The sequence below is a fragment of the Hemitrygon akajei genome, chromosome 9 (assembly GCF_048418815.1).
Source record: "Hemitrygon akajei chromosome 9, sHemAka1.3, whole genome shotgun sequence".
Taxonomy (NCBI): Eukaryota; Metazoa; Chordata; class Chondrichthyes; order Myliobatiformes; family Dasyatidae; genus Hemitrygon; species Hemitrygon akajei.
The window spans coordinates 107,195,957-107,212,904 of NC_133132.1; the positions used below are offsets into that span (position 1 = coordinate 107,195,957).

The window sequence follows — 16,948 nt, forward strand, 5'->3', positions numbered from 1 at the left end:
GTTGTAGTGCTTCAGAATACTTTATACATTTACGTTAAAAATCCTGTATAAAAATTGCGTGTTTTTTTTATTGATCCACAAATCTGGAGCAACCAACATATAGCTGACCAAGAAAAAAAAGCATTGAGTTTTAAAATTAAAGCTAACAACTTGTCCTTGCATCTTGTGAATGTTCACTAGGGATGGGGGAATTGAAGTAACTTAAAAGAACATAGAACATCCCGGCACAGGACAGGCCCTTCAGCTCACAATGTTCTGCCGAATCAATTAAATCATTAATCACAAACACAAGAAAATTTGCAGATGCTGGAAATCCAAGCAACACACACAAAATGCTGGAGGAACCCAACAGGCCAGGCATCATCTATGGAAAAGAGTAAACAGTCGACATTTCAGGTTGCGATCTTCATCAGGAGTAGAAAAAAAGATGACAAGTCAGAGTAAGTAGGTGGGGAGGGAAGGTAGTGCAGTAACCAAAAGGCTAAATAAACTAACCTCTTCCTCCTTCAAAATATTCATAACCTTCCATTTTTCTCATATATATGTGCCAATAGAAGTGTCTCTTAGAAGTCCCTAATGTATCTGCCTCTAAAATTACTCCTGGCAATGCTTTCTAGTCACCCACCACTCTTCGTGTAAATATTTGTCCCTCAGATCTCCTTTAAAATTATCCCCTCTTACCTTAAATACATGCCCTCCAGTATTTCAAGCTATTTCTAGCTATTTAAACTCTGGGAAAACAACACCATCTGTTTATCTATGTTTCACATAATCTTACAAACCTCTATTAGATTTCCCCTCAGGTTGGGCAGCTCCACAGAAAGCAACCAAAGCTTCTTCAACCTCTCATCAAACATCTGCACTCTAATCCAGGCAACATCCTGGTAAACCTCTTCAACACCATCTCCAAGGCCTCAATATCCTTCCCATAATGGGGCGACTAGAAATGTATGCAATACTCTAGATGTAGCCTAAGTAGAGCTTTATAAACCTGCAACATAACTTCCTGACTTCTGAACTCAATGCTTTGAATAATAAAGGCAAGTATGTCATATGCCTTCTTAACCACCATATCAGCCTGTGTAGCACTTTCAGGTAGTTATAAGCTCCAAGCTTATCTGCTCATCAACACATTCCCTTAACAGTATACCGTCTCTTTACATTTGACCTACCAAGGTGCAACACTTCACATTAGCCAGTTTAAACTTCAGTTGCCATTTTTCCATCCTTACCAGCTATCTGTGATGCTACTGTAAGTAAGTTTTTCATTGCACCTATGTATACATGTACTTGTGTGGATGACAATAAACTCAACTTTGACTTTGACTATAGTATGGTAAGATCATAATTCTTTAGCAGCATGATTGGAGTTGCTTCATTTAGTTCCAGATTATGTGATGACACAGCAGGAGGTGGTAGAGAGAGTTTAGTAATTCACACTGTCAATAGATTCATCTTGTACAGGTTGAGAATGGAATCTCAAGAAAATGACATGCAACAGTAAGGACCCTCACTTTCCAGGATATGTCCTCTTTTCATTACTACCTTCAGCAAGGAGATTCAGATCCATGTATTTTTCACATATACATCGATACACACTGTGAAATGTGTAGCTTGTGCTACAATCAACACAACCTAAGGATGTGCTGGGGGCAGCTCACAGGTGTCACTGCATATTCCAGCGCCAACATTGCATGCACACCACACTCAGCAAAGGGATTTCAGGAACATGAGGAGGCACACTCACCATTTTAGGACCTTTGGCCTTTCCCTCCACCATCAGATTCTTGAACAATCAATGGACACTACTTTTTTTTTCATTATTTATTTTGCAATTTACAGAAAATGTTATGCCTTTGCACTGTACTGCTGCTACAAAACAAGCCAAAAAAACACAAGGAAACAAGATATATATATATATATCTTCTCATTGTAATATAATTACATGTATACATTCTTGTATATACTATATGTATTTCTTTCTAATTTATAGTACTTTTTAGTTATTGCACTGTATGTTTTCATTCAGAAATCTGATGGCAAAGATGAAAAAGCTGTCCAGCATCTGCAGAATCTCTTGTGTTTAAAATTTTATGTTATATAAGATGATGATGATAATAAAATTGATTCTGATTCTGATGTTTCAAGAGGTGGTCTTCATCCATGAGCTCCAGTGTGTCATCTTTTTAATGCTAAATTTTCTCCTTCAGGTAACCAGTGGTATTTCTAATACTGTTGTGTGACATGTGTAAAGACAGCTTGCATCAGATCTGAAGTGGTATAACAATTTGGTCCAAATCAAAATTTTTCTTGCTTAATCTTTGTGATTAATTTCACCATTTGCTAATTTGAGTAAATGCAAAACAAACCCTCTAGCAGATGGATTGCCTGTCAAATGTGATCACATATTGGCTTTCAAGTGAAATTGCTTTCCCTAATATACAATGCTTTGATACAGAATTTCAATTCATCTCCCTTAGTGCACGATGGAATTACTGGTAGCACTTGACAAAGAACACCAGCTGGCATCAAAGGAACACCTCTCATTAATTTATTGTTGTGCCTTTGATCTTGAAATGCCCAACCTAGTGTTTGGTGATCAGTGTGTCCTGGGATGGATGGCGAAGATCAAAGGCCAAAGGTCAAATCAGATGTCTATAAGTTGACGTCTGGAGACCGGAGCAGTCTGCAGGGGAAGTCAAAGCCCAACGTCTGCAGGCCTGAGCCTGAGACTGCTGGAGACTGGAGGCTGAAGCAGGTTCCCTGTTCTGGGTTTAAAGGACTACGTAAATGCTTGGGTGGGAGGGGGGAAACGGGGCTTGTTTTACTGTTGTGTTTTTTTTTGCTTGTTAGGTTTTGTGCTGTTCTGCTGAAGATCAAGGACATGCTATGTGGGCACCAGAATGCGTGGTGACACTTGCAGCCTTCCCCCCAGCACACTCTGCAGTGTATTAGTTGTTAATACAAGTTACACATTTCACTGTATGCTTCGATGTATATGTAATAAGTAAACTTGAGTCTTAAATCTAATGTGGGCTATAACATTCATCCCAGACTGGAAGTTTGTAATATTTTAGTTATTTTTCCTTTACAACTCCCTGACCAAAGTTGCATGTGGGAATCTCAACATTTGACAAATTTAAAGAGAGTTTCAAAGCTGAACATATAGCTCCTGCCTTCCAAATGTGTGGAAGGAATATCTGATACTGCCAGTGCTCAAGGAATCATGTTGTATCTTCAAGATTCTGATAGAAGTAGATTAATAAAGACGCTTTTTCCTCTGTTTCACCAGAAGCATGCAAATTTTATGATTCCTTAGTCATTATGAGCAACCTTGGGAATGGAATTTGAAGACATTTAGTTATTTTAATCTTATTTATTTAGAGATACCTTACAGAACAGGCCCTTCTGGCCCAACAAACCATGCTGCCCAGCAACCCACCTATGTAACACTAACTTGATCACAGGACAATTTAGAATGACCAACCTACCAACCAGTACATGTTTGAACTGTGGGTGGAAATCAGAGCACACAAAGGAAATCCATGGAGTCATGGGAAGAACATATAGACTTCCTACAGGCGATGCCAGAATTGAACTCCAAACTCAGATGCCCTGAGCAGTAAATGCGTAGCACTAACCGCTACACTACCATGGCACCCCAAAAATTTCTGGTGCTCCATTTGTTTTGTGCTGCTTATTACCTCATTTTTCCTCCTTCTCCCACATTCTGATCATCTCTCCCTGGATTCTTCCACTCCATTCCATCTGGAGGCAATATTCAGAGGCCAATTAACATAGCAACCTGCATGTTCTTGAGGTATGGGTAGAAAACTACTTGGTGACAGGGAGAACATGCAAGTTCTACACAGTCAGCACCCTAAGTCAGGATTTCAGCAATACAGTGGCCCTACACTTCCAGAGTGGCACAGATTTCTCTGGCATCTCACTAAGCTTACTCCTTGCTCTCTTGTCTAAATGGTTTAAATCGTCGCCTGCAGAAACTCAGTTCACCAACTTTCAGCTTCTGTTTGTGATTCAGACAAGCCAGAAATACTTAGGTCAGGACTACTCGAATATTTAGTACCTCAACAATAAATCTGAAAAAGAAAATCATCAGTTTTCAATGAGGAAAATTAAAATTTGGTGCCTTTTTAGCTGTGAAGGTCTCAGGAGAAAACAGGATGTTGTGTATATCCTTAAGCAACACTAATTTAGAATCAGGATTGAAGATTTTTAGATTGTCTTGTTGAAACAAAGTAACAACTTACAACAAATATAAAGAATAGAGAATGATATCAAAATAAAATTAGAGGTTAAAGTGCAGATATGGAATAAAATATGCATAAATACATATATATCAGCATGCATTTACAATGCAAAGAGCATTATCAAATGTGGTTTAAAGTGCTTACAATGCAGTGCAGTGACTGAGGTAATAGAGGGGGTGGGGGATAATTAGAGTGGCTGATCAGATTACCTGCCTGGGGCAAGAAACTTCTAAGTTTCTTCATCTTCAAAGAGGATGAGAAGGAAGCTTATTATTGCTCTAACAGACATGAACGATTGCAATTATATGGATTTAGTTATAAAACCATAACAGAGAAGATATAACAGTGGAATTAGGCCAATTGGCCCATCAAGTCTGCTCTGCCATTCCATCATGGCAGATTTAATATCTAACTTCACCCCGCTTGTCCCCATAACCTTTGGTGACCTTACTAATTAAGAATCTATCAGCCTCTGCTTTAAATATACCCAATGACTTTGTCTCCGAAGTCATCTTTGGCAATAAATTCCAAAGATTCACCACCATCTGGCTGAAGAAATTCCACCTCATCCCTGTTCTGAATGGACATCCCTCTAATCTGAGGCTGCTCCCTCTGATTTGATACTCCCCCGCTATAGGAAATATCCTCTCCATGTCCAGTCTATCTAACCCTTTCAATATTCAATAGGTTTCAATGAGATCTTCTAAACTCCAGACCGAGCGCTATTAAACTCTCCTCATACATTAACTGTTCCATTCCCAGAATCATTCTCATGGATCTCCTCTAGACTATTACCAAAGCCAGCATGTCCTTATTTCCTTAGATAAGGGGCTCAAAAGCAGTAAGGCTGATCAACAGCTCCACTCACGAACCCTTCCCTTCACACCTCCCACCACCACTTCTTTATCATTTTCTGTCAGTCACCTTGTTTAGTTCATAATTCATCTTTCAAGTTTAAATGTAGTTCAGTCATACATGAATCAGCCACACGAAACACTGTTACTCTGGGGCAAAACAACTCAGAGTACCTACAGTCACACACAGCACAAAGCACATATAACACATAAGATAGCAAGCACACATAACCTATCAGTAAAATACAGTCAAACAAAAATATAGTCCAAGACCCTGAGTCAATGAATGTTGCAGCAATCTGCTGATGAGCACCATAAGGCTTGTCTTCTGCAAAGCAAACACTGGGGCAGCACCAACTCCAGCTTGGACACTGTGCTACACTACCTCTGGTAGAGTGCTCCAATTCTAACACCACTCTCCTGGATGGGTGCAAACAGCTGACACTGCAGCTCAAGGCCTAGTACTGAGGCCACAAAGCTCTGTAGCATCATTTTATGTACACACTGTATAATCAATCGATGTATATAAGCTATCTTACGTATTTACAGTCTATCTATTGTGTCCTTTATCTTACTGCTTTTTGTTTCGTGCTGCATCGGATCTGGAGTAAGTTATTTTGTTCTCCTTTACACTTGTGTACTGGAAATGACCCTAAACAATCTTAAATCTTGAATTTTGAAATGGTTATAAAGTGTGTTTTCTTCAAAACTGATAAGCTCAAGGTGCATTGTAATAGATTTTTTTTCTTCAATATTGCCAAGGATTTTAAGCAGAATAAGATTTTGTTATCTTTGTTAAGAGGATGCAGAACTAACTAATTGACAAGAAAGCCAAGGTGATATAATGCAAAAATATTTTAATGTTAGGAACCTTTATAACCTGGAATGTACTGGAAGCAGATTGAAGAACCGCTTTCAAAAGAAGTTGGATAATTACTTGAAGGAAAATAAAATAAAGAGCAGGGGAAAAAATGGAGAAAATGGATAGCTCTTACAATGAGCTAGGCATTGTGCCAAGAGTGGTTAAACTACAGCTGTGCCCTGCATCCTTAGGACAAACGACATCGATTGTATTGCTCTTTCATTATTTATAACCCATTGTCACTGCGTCAACTGCATGAAAAGGTTTATCTTTATGGAACATTAAACATGGCTTCTTCTTTGGATGATACATGAACTCTGAAGGAAGCTACTTTCATTCCAAAAGATCTTATTGAAAATGAAAACAATTCACACTATGGCCAGAATAAGTGATTTCTCCCTTATTGTTACAGTAACTACATGCGATGTCTTGAACAAGGCATTCTGAAAGGAAACCAAACAAACTTTGGACTACTCAGGAATTCTAGACTATCAAGGAAATTTGGACAACTGATGAATTCTGGCCTCCCAGCGAATTCTAGACTACAAAGGAAATTTATACTACTGAGGAATTCTGCGTTATAAGACCATAAGACATAGGAGCAGAATTAGGCCATTCAACCCATTGAGTCTGCTCCATCATTCCATCATAGCTGATCCTGGATCCCACTCAACTCCATACACCTGCCTTCTCACCATAACGTTTGATGCCCTAGCTAATCAGGAAACTATCAATTTTCACGTTAAATATACCCATAGTCTATGCCTACACAGCTGTCCATCTGGTCTGTGGCAGAGCATTCACAGATTCACCACTCTCTGGCTAAAATAGATTCCTCCTTATTTCTTTTCTAAAGTGTCGCTCCTTATTTTTGAGGCCATGAGTCTAGCTCTGGACAGCTCCACATCCTCTCCACAACCATCTTATCCAATCCTTTCAACGTTCAATAGGTTTCAGTCAGATCCCCCCCGCATTCTTTAAATTCACAGGCCTAAAGCTGCCAAATGCTCCTCACATGCTAACCCCTTCATTCCTGAAATCATCCTCATGAGCCTCCTCTGGACTCTGTCCTTTGAGAACACATCCTTCCTGGGATACTGTGCACAAAAGACCTTGCACTTTATTGCTTACCTGCACTGCACTTTCTCTATAGCTGTTACATTCAATTCTGCCTTCTTATTGTTTTACTTTATTTTACTCTCAATACACTGTGTAATGATTTAATCTGTATGAACAGTATGTAAGACAAGCTTTTCTCTGTATCTTGGTACATGTGACAATAATAAACCAATTCCCATTTCCAATGAATAACTATGTCTGATTCAGCGATGTTTTTTCTGAACAGAACTGCTTTAATGCGTGATTATTTGAGTTATAGTCACCTTCTTGTTTTTCTGACCTCTCTAATTAACAAGGCATTTTTGCCCACAAACCTGCCACTTGGTTGAAGTATTGATTTGTTTATCACACTATTCTCTGTAAACTCTAGAGACTGTTGTGCATGATCCCAGGGGATTCCGAGATATTCAAACCACACTCTCTGACACTATCAGTCACTTTGATCACATTTCTTTTCCATTCTGAATAACAACTGAACCTCTTGACCATGTCTGCATGCTTTTCTGTATACATTGAGCCACATGATTGGCTGATTAGGTATTTCCATTACCAAGCAGGTTGTCAGCTGGACTAATAATGTGGCCACTGAATGTATATGTATTTCAATAATAAATCTGCTTTGAATTTTATTTAGCCCCTCTGTAGTGCAAAATATCACCCTGTTAAATAATATTTTTTTTGTATTCTGACCAGAGCAGGCAACCTTTCATTTCCTAATCCCTCAATCAATCTATATCCCTTGGTAACTTCTGCATTCTTCTTCCAGCTTATTTTCCCACTGATCAGCATCGACAATGAATTTGGCTTAATTGATGCAGATTGTAACTCCACACAGATGGCTCCATACCTGGCTGCAAAAGGAGAAGGGTTAGCAACCCTATCCTGTAAAAACATAGAACCACAGAAACAACTACTGAAGCTCCAAAAATGTCATCTCTGAGAGAGGAGTGACCTTCAATAGTCTAACATTGAAAGATTGGTCCAGGGCAGAGGACTCTGGTGAACTGTTGTAGGCATCCTGTGTCCCAGTAGTGATGATGGGCTTAAGAAGAGGAAGAAGGTACAGATTGTCTATAATTGAGATCTTAGTACTTATCCTTGTAAGGCCCATGAGATTTAGGTTGCCAACATGCTATTTTCCATTTCCTTTTGGATAACATTTTTTTTCTGCCTGAATTCTAAAACAAAAATAGAAAATACTGAGAACATTCAGGAAATCAGACAGTTTCTGTAGAAGATGTTAAGACTCCAGATCCAAAACACCATGCCTGATTTAGAATAACCTTCCATTGGGAAGTTAATCACATATCATTGTAGAATGCAAATTCTCTATATCTACTCTCTTTCCTATACTTAGAAAATAGAAAATCACAGCAATATACAGACACTTCAGCCCACAATGTAATGCAGACCTTTAAGTCTACTCCAAAACCAAACTAACCCTTCCCTCCCACATACCCCTCCATTTTACTAACATACACGTGCCTATCTAAGAGTTTCTTAAATACCCCTAATGTATCTGCCACCACTCCTGGCAAGGTATTCAATGCACCCATCATTCTCTGTGTAAAAAAATAACCTATGACAACCTCCTATATTTTTCCTCAATCATCTTAAAATTATGTTCACTTGAATTAACCATTTCTGTCCCAAATACATCCTTAAATAATGTCAATAAACATACCCATTTTAAATTCTAGTAGTTATATGTGAACTGTCAGCTAACAGACACGTCTTCAGCAGAGAATGCAAAAGGAGTGCTTCTATTAACTAGTAAAAGATTGATGTTCAAATGCAAATGAACTGGAGGCCATGGGTTAAAGGTGAACGATCAATGTTTAAGGGGAATATGGGGGGAGGGAAATTCTTCACTTACATCTTCCATTCTTACATCGAAGTGGTGGATACAGGTTCAATTTCAGTACTTAACAAAAATTTGAATTAGTACATGGATGGGACTGGTATAAAGTGCTATATTCCAGGTACAAATTGATGGGATTAGGTAAAATAAATGTTTGGAATGGATTTGATGGGCTGAAGGGCCTGTTTATGTGCTGTAGTTTTCTATGACTCTAATTGTTGAAAGCCAACATGTTGACACAAAAAACAACTGGAAAGACAAATGGAGTATTGGTGTTTAAAACAAAAGGACTTGTGTCTAAGAGTGAAGCTGTGTAGCTAAGCACCATTCCAATGACAAAATCACAGATATCACCATCATTATCAGCAATATCACAGATGGTAATGAGGCAGCCTACAGGAGAAGGACAGGTCAGCTGATTGAGTGGCATAAGAATATCTTTGTGTTCAACATTATCAAGACCAAGGAAGTGACTGCATACTGGAAGGGGATGGCAGGTGAACACACATCAGTTCTTATTGAGGGGTCTGCAGTAGAATGTGTGAACAGCTTCAAGTTCCTGAATGGCGGTATCATGAAGGAACTATTCTGAGCCAAACAGACAAGTTCAACCATGAAGAAGGCACACCAACATCTCAACTAGTTTAGAGGTTTAAGGAAAGTTAGCATGACATTGATGGCTCAGACAGACCTCTACAGATATAACGTGGAAAGGATTCTGAATGGTCACATCACAGCCTTGTATGGGAACTCCAGTGTACTGGAACACAAGAGGCTACATGGAGTAGTGGACTCAGCTAGTTCCACACTATTAAAGATAGCTTCAAGAGGCATTGATTCCAGAAAACGATATCTATCATCAGGGACACCCACCATCTGGGCTACGCCTCCTTCTCAAGGCTGCCATCACACAGGAGGTACCACAGCCTAAGGACCCACACCTCAAGGTTTAACAACAGCTTATTCCCCATTGCCATTAGGTTCTTGAACCCACCTGAAAAACATTGGTTAGGGGTGCATGGGATATCCAAGGAGGGGTGAGACCTCTGTTGATAGGGCTTGTCATGTCCCTCTTGGGACAGTTCATCCACCTTTGATCCTCACATGATACTCAGCTCTCACCTGTGGTTCCAAGTAGATGTTTGCATGTCACTGCAGACACACCGGGGTGCACCTCTTTGGCAGTGAGGCTAAACCGGGTGATGGTAGCTTGCTTGCTTCAAACACCAGTGAGATAAGGATATGTCTATCCTAGTGTGCAAAGTCTGCTTCGATGGACTGGGCATATGGCATCACTAGCGAGATACTGCAGTCAGGAATGAGGTTCTGTAGCATGCTGTGAAGGGCATGGCAAGGCACAGAAGACATTGTGGTCATTCTCTGCAACCGAGGGGGTCTCTACTTATAATGATCACTCATACCAGTGGAATAAGGGGCTTCAGAGGTCAAGGGAGTGGAATAGCCTCAGTGCCATGGCTTCCCCGCACAGGTTCCTATTGTCAATGGACAACCAGCAGCTTTGATAATACTTCACTTCTCTTTCTCAGTCTTGCACATATGTTATTCTATTTACATCATATACATTCAGTGGCCACTTTGTTAGGTACACCTGTGCATCTGCTCATTAATGAAAATGTCTAATTAGTGACAGTTGTGTCAGCATGAGTTAATCAGTCTGATGGCCTGGTGGAAGAAGCCGTCCCTGAACTTTTGGTCCTGGTTTTTATGCTGCAGGACCATTTCCCCGATGGTAGCAGCTGGAACAGTTTGTGGTTGGGGTGACTTGGGTCCTCAATGATCCTTTGGGCCCTTTTTACACACCTGTCTTTGTAAATATCCTGAATGGTGGTAAGTTCACATCTACAGATAACAATCCGCTCAAAAGGGCAATGATAGTCATGGAGGATTTCAATATGTGGGTAGATTGGGAAAATTGTGTTTGTCCGAATTTGTAGAATACCTACAAGATGATTTTTTATAGCACCTTGTAATTGAGCTCACTGAAGTATCACCTATTGCAGATTGGGCGTTGTGCAATGAATTGGATTTGATTTGGGAGTTTAAGGTAAGGGAACCATCAGGAGACAGTGATCATAATATGATAGACCTTCCCCTGCAATTTGAAGGGGAGAAACTAACGTCATATGTGTCAGTATTAGGGTGAAGTAAAGGGAATTACAGAGGCATGAGAGAGGAGCTGGTCAAAATTGATTGGAAGGGGACAATAGAAGGGATGGATATCAGCAGAACAGCATGGCTGGAGTTTCTGGGAGAAGTTCGAAAGGCACAGGATAGATACATCCCAAAAGAAGTAGTAGTATTCTAAAGGCAGGATGATGCAACCATGGCTGACTAGGCAAGTCAATGCCAACATAAATGCAAAAGAGAAGACATACTGTATTAATAGAGCAAAAATTAGCGGGAAGTTAGAGGGTTGGGAAGCTTTTAACAACCAACAGAAGGCTATTGAAAAAGTAATAAGGGAAAAGATAAAGGTAAACTAGCCAATAATATTAAAGAGGACACCAAAAGTCCTTTAAGGTATATAAAGAGTAAAAGAGAGGTGAGAGTAGACATTCAGAGCACTGGAAAATTATGCTGAAGAGGCATTAATGGGGGACAAGTAAATAGCAGCTGAACTAAAGAGACATTTTGCATCTATTTTCTCTATGGAAGACATGAAAGGTTACAGGGAGATGGCAGGAGAATAGAGTTGAGGGGGAACATGGATTAGCCATGATGAAATGACAGAGCAGACCCTTAATCCATGACCTTTCATTCTAGTCTCACCCAATCTCAACAGAAAAAGCCTGTTTGCATTTATCCAATCTATACCCCATAATTATGTATACTATACCTCCACCAAATCTTCTCTCATTCTTCTACACTCTGAAGAACAGTTGTGTACAGTTTAGTAACCCACTTATAGGACAGACACTGTCAGGCTTGATACGGTGCAGAAGAGATTTCCAAGGATGCTGCCTGGAATTGATGGTCTGAGTTGCAGGCAGACTTTGATCATATTGGATCTTTTTTTCTTTGCAGCATTGGAAAAGTAAAGCTGACTTCAAAGAAATTTGTAAAATCATGAAGGCAATCGATAAGGAGGATGGTCATAGTCTTTTCCCCGGAGTTGTGGAGTTCAAAACTAGATAGCACAGAGGGTAGTGCCTACCTGAAATGAGCTGCCAGAGGAAGTGGCCAAGCTTGGTACAAATGCAACATTTAAGAGGTATTTGGATTGGTACATAGAAGGGAGAGGCTTGTAGAGTTATGGGCTAAATACAGGCAACTGAGACTAGCAGAGCTGATGCTGTATCAGTCTGTGACTCTATGAACGTCTTGGTGATCAGGGATTCCTGATCTTCCAAAGAGATTGGGGGGAATCAGTGGAAAAGAAACTAATAACTAAGATGTTGCTTGGCCGGGTGGCTTCTATTCTTATCTTAACTGGGCATCTGAACCAGCATTACCTACAATTGAAGAGTAAATTTCAAACAGGATTTGCAGACAATACTTACGCATACAGAACTGTCCTAGTGTCTCCAACTTTTCCTCCATCTCCTACTGTCAAGGTGTCATAACCTCGTTCCAGGTCAAACTCTTCAAACTTAAGCTTGATGATCTGCAGGCAAGCAAAGCAAAATTGTCAACTTACTCTGAAAAAGTATTGTTCCCACTTGTTTTTGCATTACTCAGTAAAATACAAACTGATTATTCCATGCTATGTTAGAAATCTTCAGCAGACTAGGCGGCACAGTAGTGCAGTGGTTAGCGCAACATTTAGAGCAGCCAGCTGTAAGATCAGGATTCAATTCCCATTTCTGTCTGTAAGGAGGTTGTATGTTCTCCTTGTGATCATGTAAGTTTCCTCCAGCTGCTCCAGTTTCTTCCCACATTCCAAAGATGTACGAGTCAGAGTGTGTAAGTAGTGGGCAAGTTATACTGACTCCTGAAACATGGGAGCATTTGCAAGCTGCCTTCAGCACAATTCATGCTGATTTGATGAGATGCAAATGACACATTTCACTGTATGGTTTGATGTAAAAGTGAAAAATAAAGCAAATTTCTAATCTTTAAAAGATTGGTTTACACATTTTTTTTGCAAATAATAACTAAACAACTCAGTAAAGGGATGTTTATTTATCATTCATTGACAGCTGTTCTTTTGATTGCATAGAACTTAAATCTTTACAATGTCTTTATTACAAGGCATTCTACAATGCAGACATAGTGTGTCATTGAAAACAGCGCGCAATTCTGATCACCCATTCCAGGGAGGACGTCAACACTTCGGAGAGGGTACAGAAACGTTTATCCGGAAGCTACCTGGGGTAGAGGGTATGAGCTAAAATGAGACGTTATTCCATCTGATTATGAGGTTAACCATGACTTTTGTATATTTAATTTAATTCCACGGAACTGGCCCTTCCAGCTCAATGAGCTATACCATCCAGCAACCCACCTATTTACCCTACTGTATTCATGGGACAATTTACAATGACCAGTTAACCCACTCTCTGATCTATGGGCTGTTCCCAGGGATGCACACAGAGACCAACATCCGGTGCTGCTGGCAGATCATCAACTCAGTGAAAGATGCTCTTTGGTCGGCCCGAAACTTGATTGTCTACCAGCAGATGGAAACGTCTGTGGGAAAATGCTGCCGACTGGCACATTCTCAGCTGCAGGAGTATGTGCTGAGGGATGAACTGAAATTTGGTGCAGCCACCGCAAGGGCCCGGTGGGGAAGGACCACGGTTTAGGGTTCTTCTCCCGCAGGAGTGGGGGGGTCGGAAACGGGGAGTATACCCCTCAATAATGGTGGGTAAAGATGAACCAACAGAGTGCCACGTGAGTGGCTGAAAGTGTGGAAATCTACAAAATGTAATGGTAATATCTGTAAAGGATTGAGAGTCATCGAATGGTTTATTGTAAATAATTTTTATTTTTGAATAAAGTATATTTGTTAATAAAAAATATTTTAGTTTAGACTTTGTGTTCTTAACACATATCTGACACAGAGGATTTTTTTTACTTATTAAAAATTTACAAACTACAATGGATTTTCAAGCACAGGTACAATTCTTAGGAACTAGAGGAGCATACCAACAAGTTGCAGACAAACAAATCATTCATCTCAGAAACCGAAGGTTGAGGAATGAATTCTAGTTCCTCTTTCTGTAACCCCATCTTTCTGCCATTCTCCTTGTTATTCCTAACAATCCCTAATGCTTCTGATATTATTTTCTACTAGATGATCTCATCTGCATGCAGTGTTTTCCAAATACCTTTGTTGGGACAAAGTGATTCACACAGATACTCTTAAAAGCTTCTGGCAGTAGAGATTCAAAACATCCACAATTAATACAGTGAGCGCTAACTCCCTGAGTACACAAACATCCCAATTTGTAATCATTCTTGATGTTCTAAGTGACATAACCTCATTGTCTTGCAGTTGGCTAATGCAGACAAAAATTTTCCTGGTCACATTACTTTGCAAACCAAACCTCTTAGCAGTCAGCCACCTGCTGTGGGCTAGCAGCCTGTACTTTCAAATTTAAACTGATTGCTGCCTGCAATCTACATTCAGAACTGAAGACAGGTACTTGTTTGCAAACAAATGCTGAGCAAAGAACATTGTGAAAAGTTTAACTTTATCGCCAACACCTCTGACCCTTTGGAAAGGACATGCCGCTGTGCTAGAAACCTGAAGTTAGCAATAAGCCTTCAGAGCCTTGGAAAGTGAATATCAATCACAACACCATGCCATCTCAGCTGTTTCTTTTTCATCTTTGCCTTTTAAATTGGTTGAATGAGTCTAGCACTTGAACTCAGTGTAATATTTTTAAATAATCTGATGAATTGCTGCAAAGCAAACCAGTTTTTGCATGTTGGGAATACAAGATGTTTTATGATCCCAGGTTTAATAAATGACATTAACTTGTTTCTGCTCCTCAGGGCATATGAATCAACACTTCCAGGGAATTTCAGAAAAGACCAAATTATTGTGTACTGGTTTCAATTGGCTTAGAAGAGGAACAGGTGGCTAATAGTTGACTAATTACAGCAAGAAGCTCACCATTTGTTTCTGTCTCGAATACTACTTGAAAGCCAATGGTTCACTCCAGGCAGGTACAACATCCCATTAAGCAAAAAATGTTGGAAATACGCAGCAGTTCAGATCAGATTGGCAGAAAGAGAAGTAGAGTTAACCTTTCAGGTTGAAGACACTTTGTTACAATCTCTCATTTAGCTCTTCACCCATTTTGAGTGAAATGAATGATGAACTTTTTGCAGCAGCACAGTACATTATTAAAATAGAGTCATAGAACATAGAAGGTAGAGTCATAGAAAAATATGACTCTATTCTGTCCATCTCAAATTATTATTAAATTATTATTAAATTGCCTTGTCTCATCTACCTGCACCTAAACAATAGCCCTTTGTACCCTTTACCTATTCAACCTTCTCTTAAATGTTAAAATTGAAGCTGCTCACCTTTTACACTGATGACTCTTCATCAAGTACTGATGAGTGTTCATCTGTCTTCCCTTTCCTGAAGTCTGCTATCAGTCCCATGGTTTTGCTGATATTTAATCATTACAATCAAAACTGATTCCTCATCCCCTCACTTTACAACATTAACCTTATATCCCATTAAAGCCATCATATATTAGAATCAGAACCAGGATTATTATCTGTGAATTTTATGATGTGAAAGTTATAATTTTGCAGCAGTAGTATAGTGCAAAATTATCATTATCATTATCATCATCATGTTCCATGTCATATGACATGGGTGATCATGGTCTTCCATCCATAACTATGATTGTTTTTGACTATTGTTTCTACAGAAGTAGTTTATCATTGACTTTGACTTGGCAGTGTCTTATAGAATGGGTGACTTCAGCCATTATCAATACTCATCAGAGATTGTCTGCTTGCTGTCAGTGGTCATATAACCAGGACCCACTAATATCCACCAATTTCTCCCATGGCTTCATGTGACCCTGATCGGGGGCAAAGCAGGTGTTATGCTTTGCCCAAAGGTGACCTGCAGGCTAATAGAGGTAGAGACATATCTCCACCCTGACACTTCATAAATTTACGATAAATTACAAAATAAATACATAGTGCAAAAATAAAGAATAATGAGTTAGTGTTGATGGGTTTGTGGACAATTTAGAAATATGATGGAAAGGTAAAGCTGTTCTGAATCATTGAGAGTTGGTTTTCAGAATCTTATATCTCCTCCCTGATGGTATCAAAAGGGCTTGTCCTGGATGGTGAGGGTTCTTAGTGATGGATGTCACTTTTTTATTTTGAAGGTATATTTGATAGGGTGGAGAGTCGTGCCCATAATGGAACTCACTGAATCTAGAGCCCACTCCAGCCTTTTCTGATCCTGTGCATTGCAGCCTCCATTCTAAGCCGTTAAATGACCAGCTGGAATGCTGTTCACCACACACCTATGGAAATTTGTAAGAGTCTTTGGTGCAAACCAAATCTCCTCAAAGCTCTTAATGAAGTAGAGCCACTGGCCAGCTGTGTCTTGAGTATATTCAACTGAGCCGCAACACCTTTCTCAGGGAGCTCATTCCACAGATGTTCCACACTTCAACTGAATATAATTTCCTTTCATTTCACGTATGAGTAAACAACTTCTTATTTTGAGACTATGACCGCCCCCCCCCACAGCTGCAGACACTCTTGTCAGAGGAAATGTCACATCTCCCCATCAAGCCTCTGACATTAAGTTGAATGTTTGTCCCAGAACCACAAGATGACCGATTAAACTAATTAAACTAGTAACTAAACACGTAGTTCATGTCATCTGTCTACGCAATGTCCAAATCCCTCCATTCCTTGTACAACATAAGAGCCTCTTAAGTGCCTCCATCGCATCTGCCTCCACCACATTCCTGACAGCGCATTCCAGGGTCCCGCCTCTCTGTGTGTGAAATAAATTTGCCCCACC

General features: G+C 39.8%; 1 protein-coding gene across 1 annotated transcript in view; it reads right to left on the reverse strand.

Moving 5' to 3' along the window:
- The window catches only part of LOC140733433 (CUB and sushi domain-containing protein 1-like), a 2,013,313-nt gene that overhangs the window by 554,735 nt on the left and 1,441,630 nt on the right, over nucleotides 1–16,948 (reverse strand). The window contains exon 11 of the mRNA XM_073056756.1: nucleotides 12,489–12,592. Within this exon, the coding sequence (XP_072912857.1) occupies nucleotides 12,489–12,592 (104 nt within the window). The remainder of the gene's footprint in view (nucleotides 1–12,488; nucleotides 12,593–16,948) is intronic.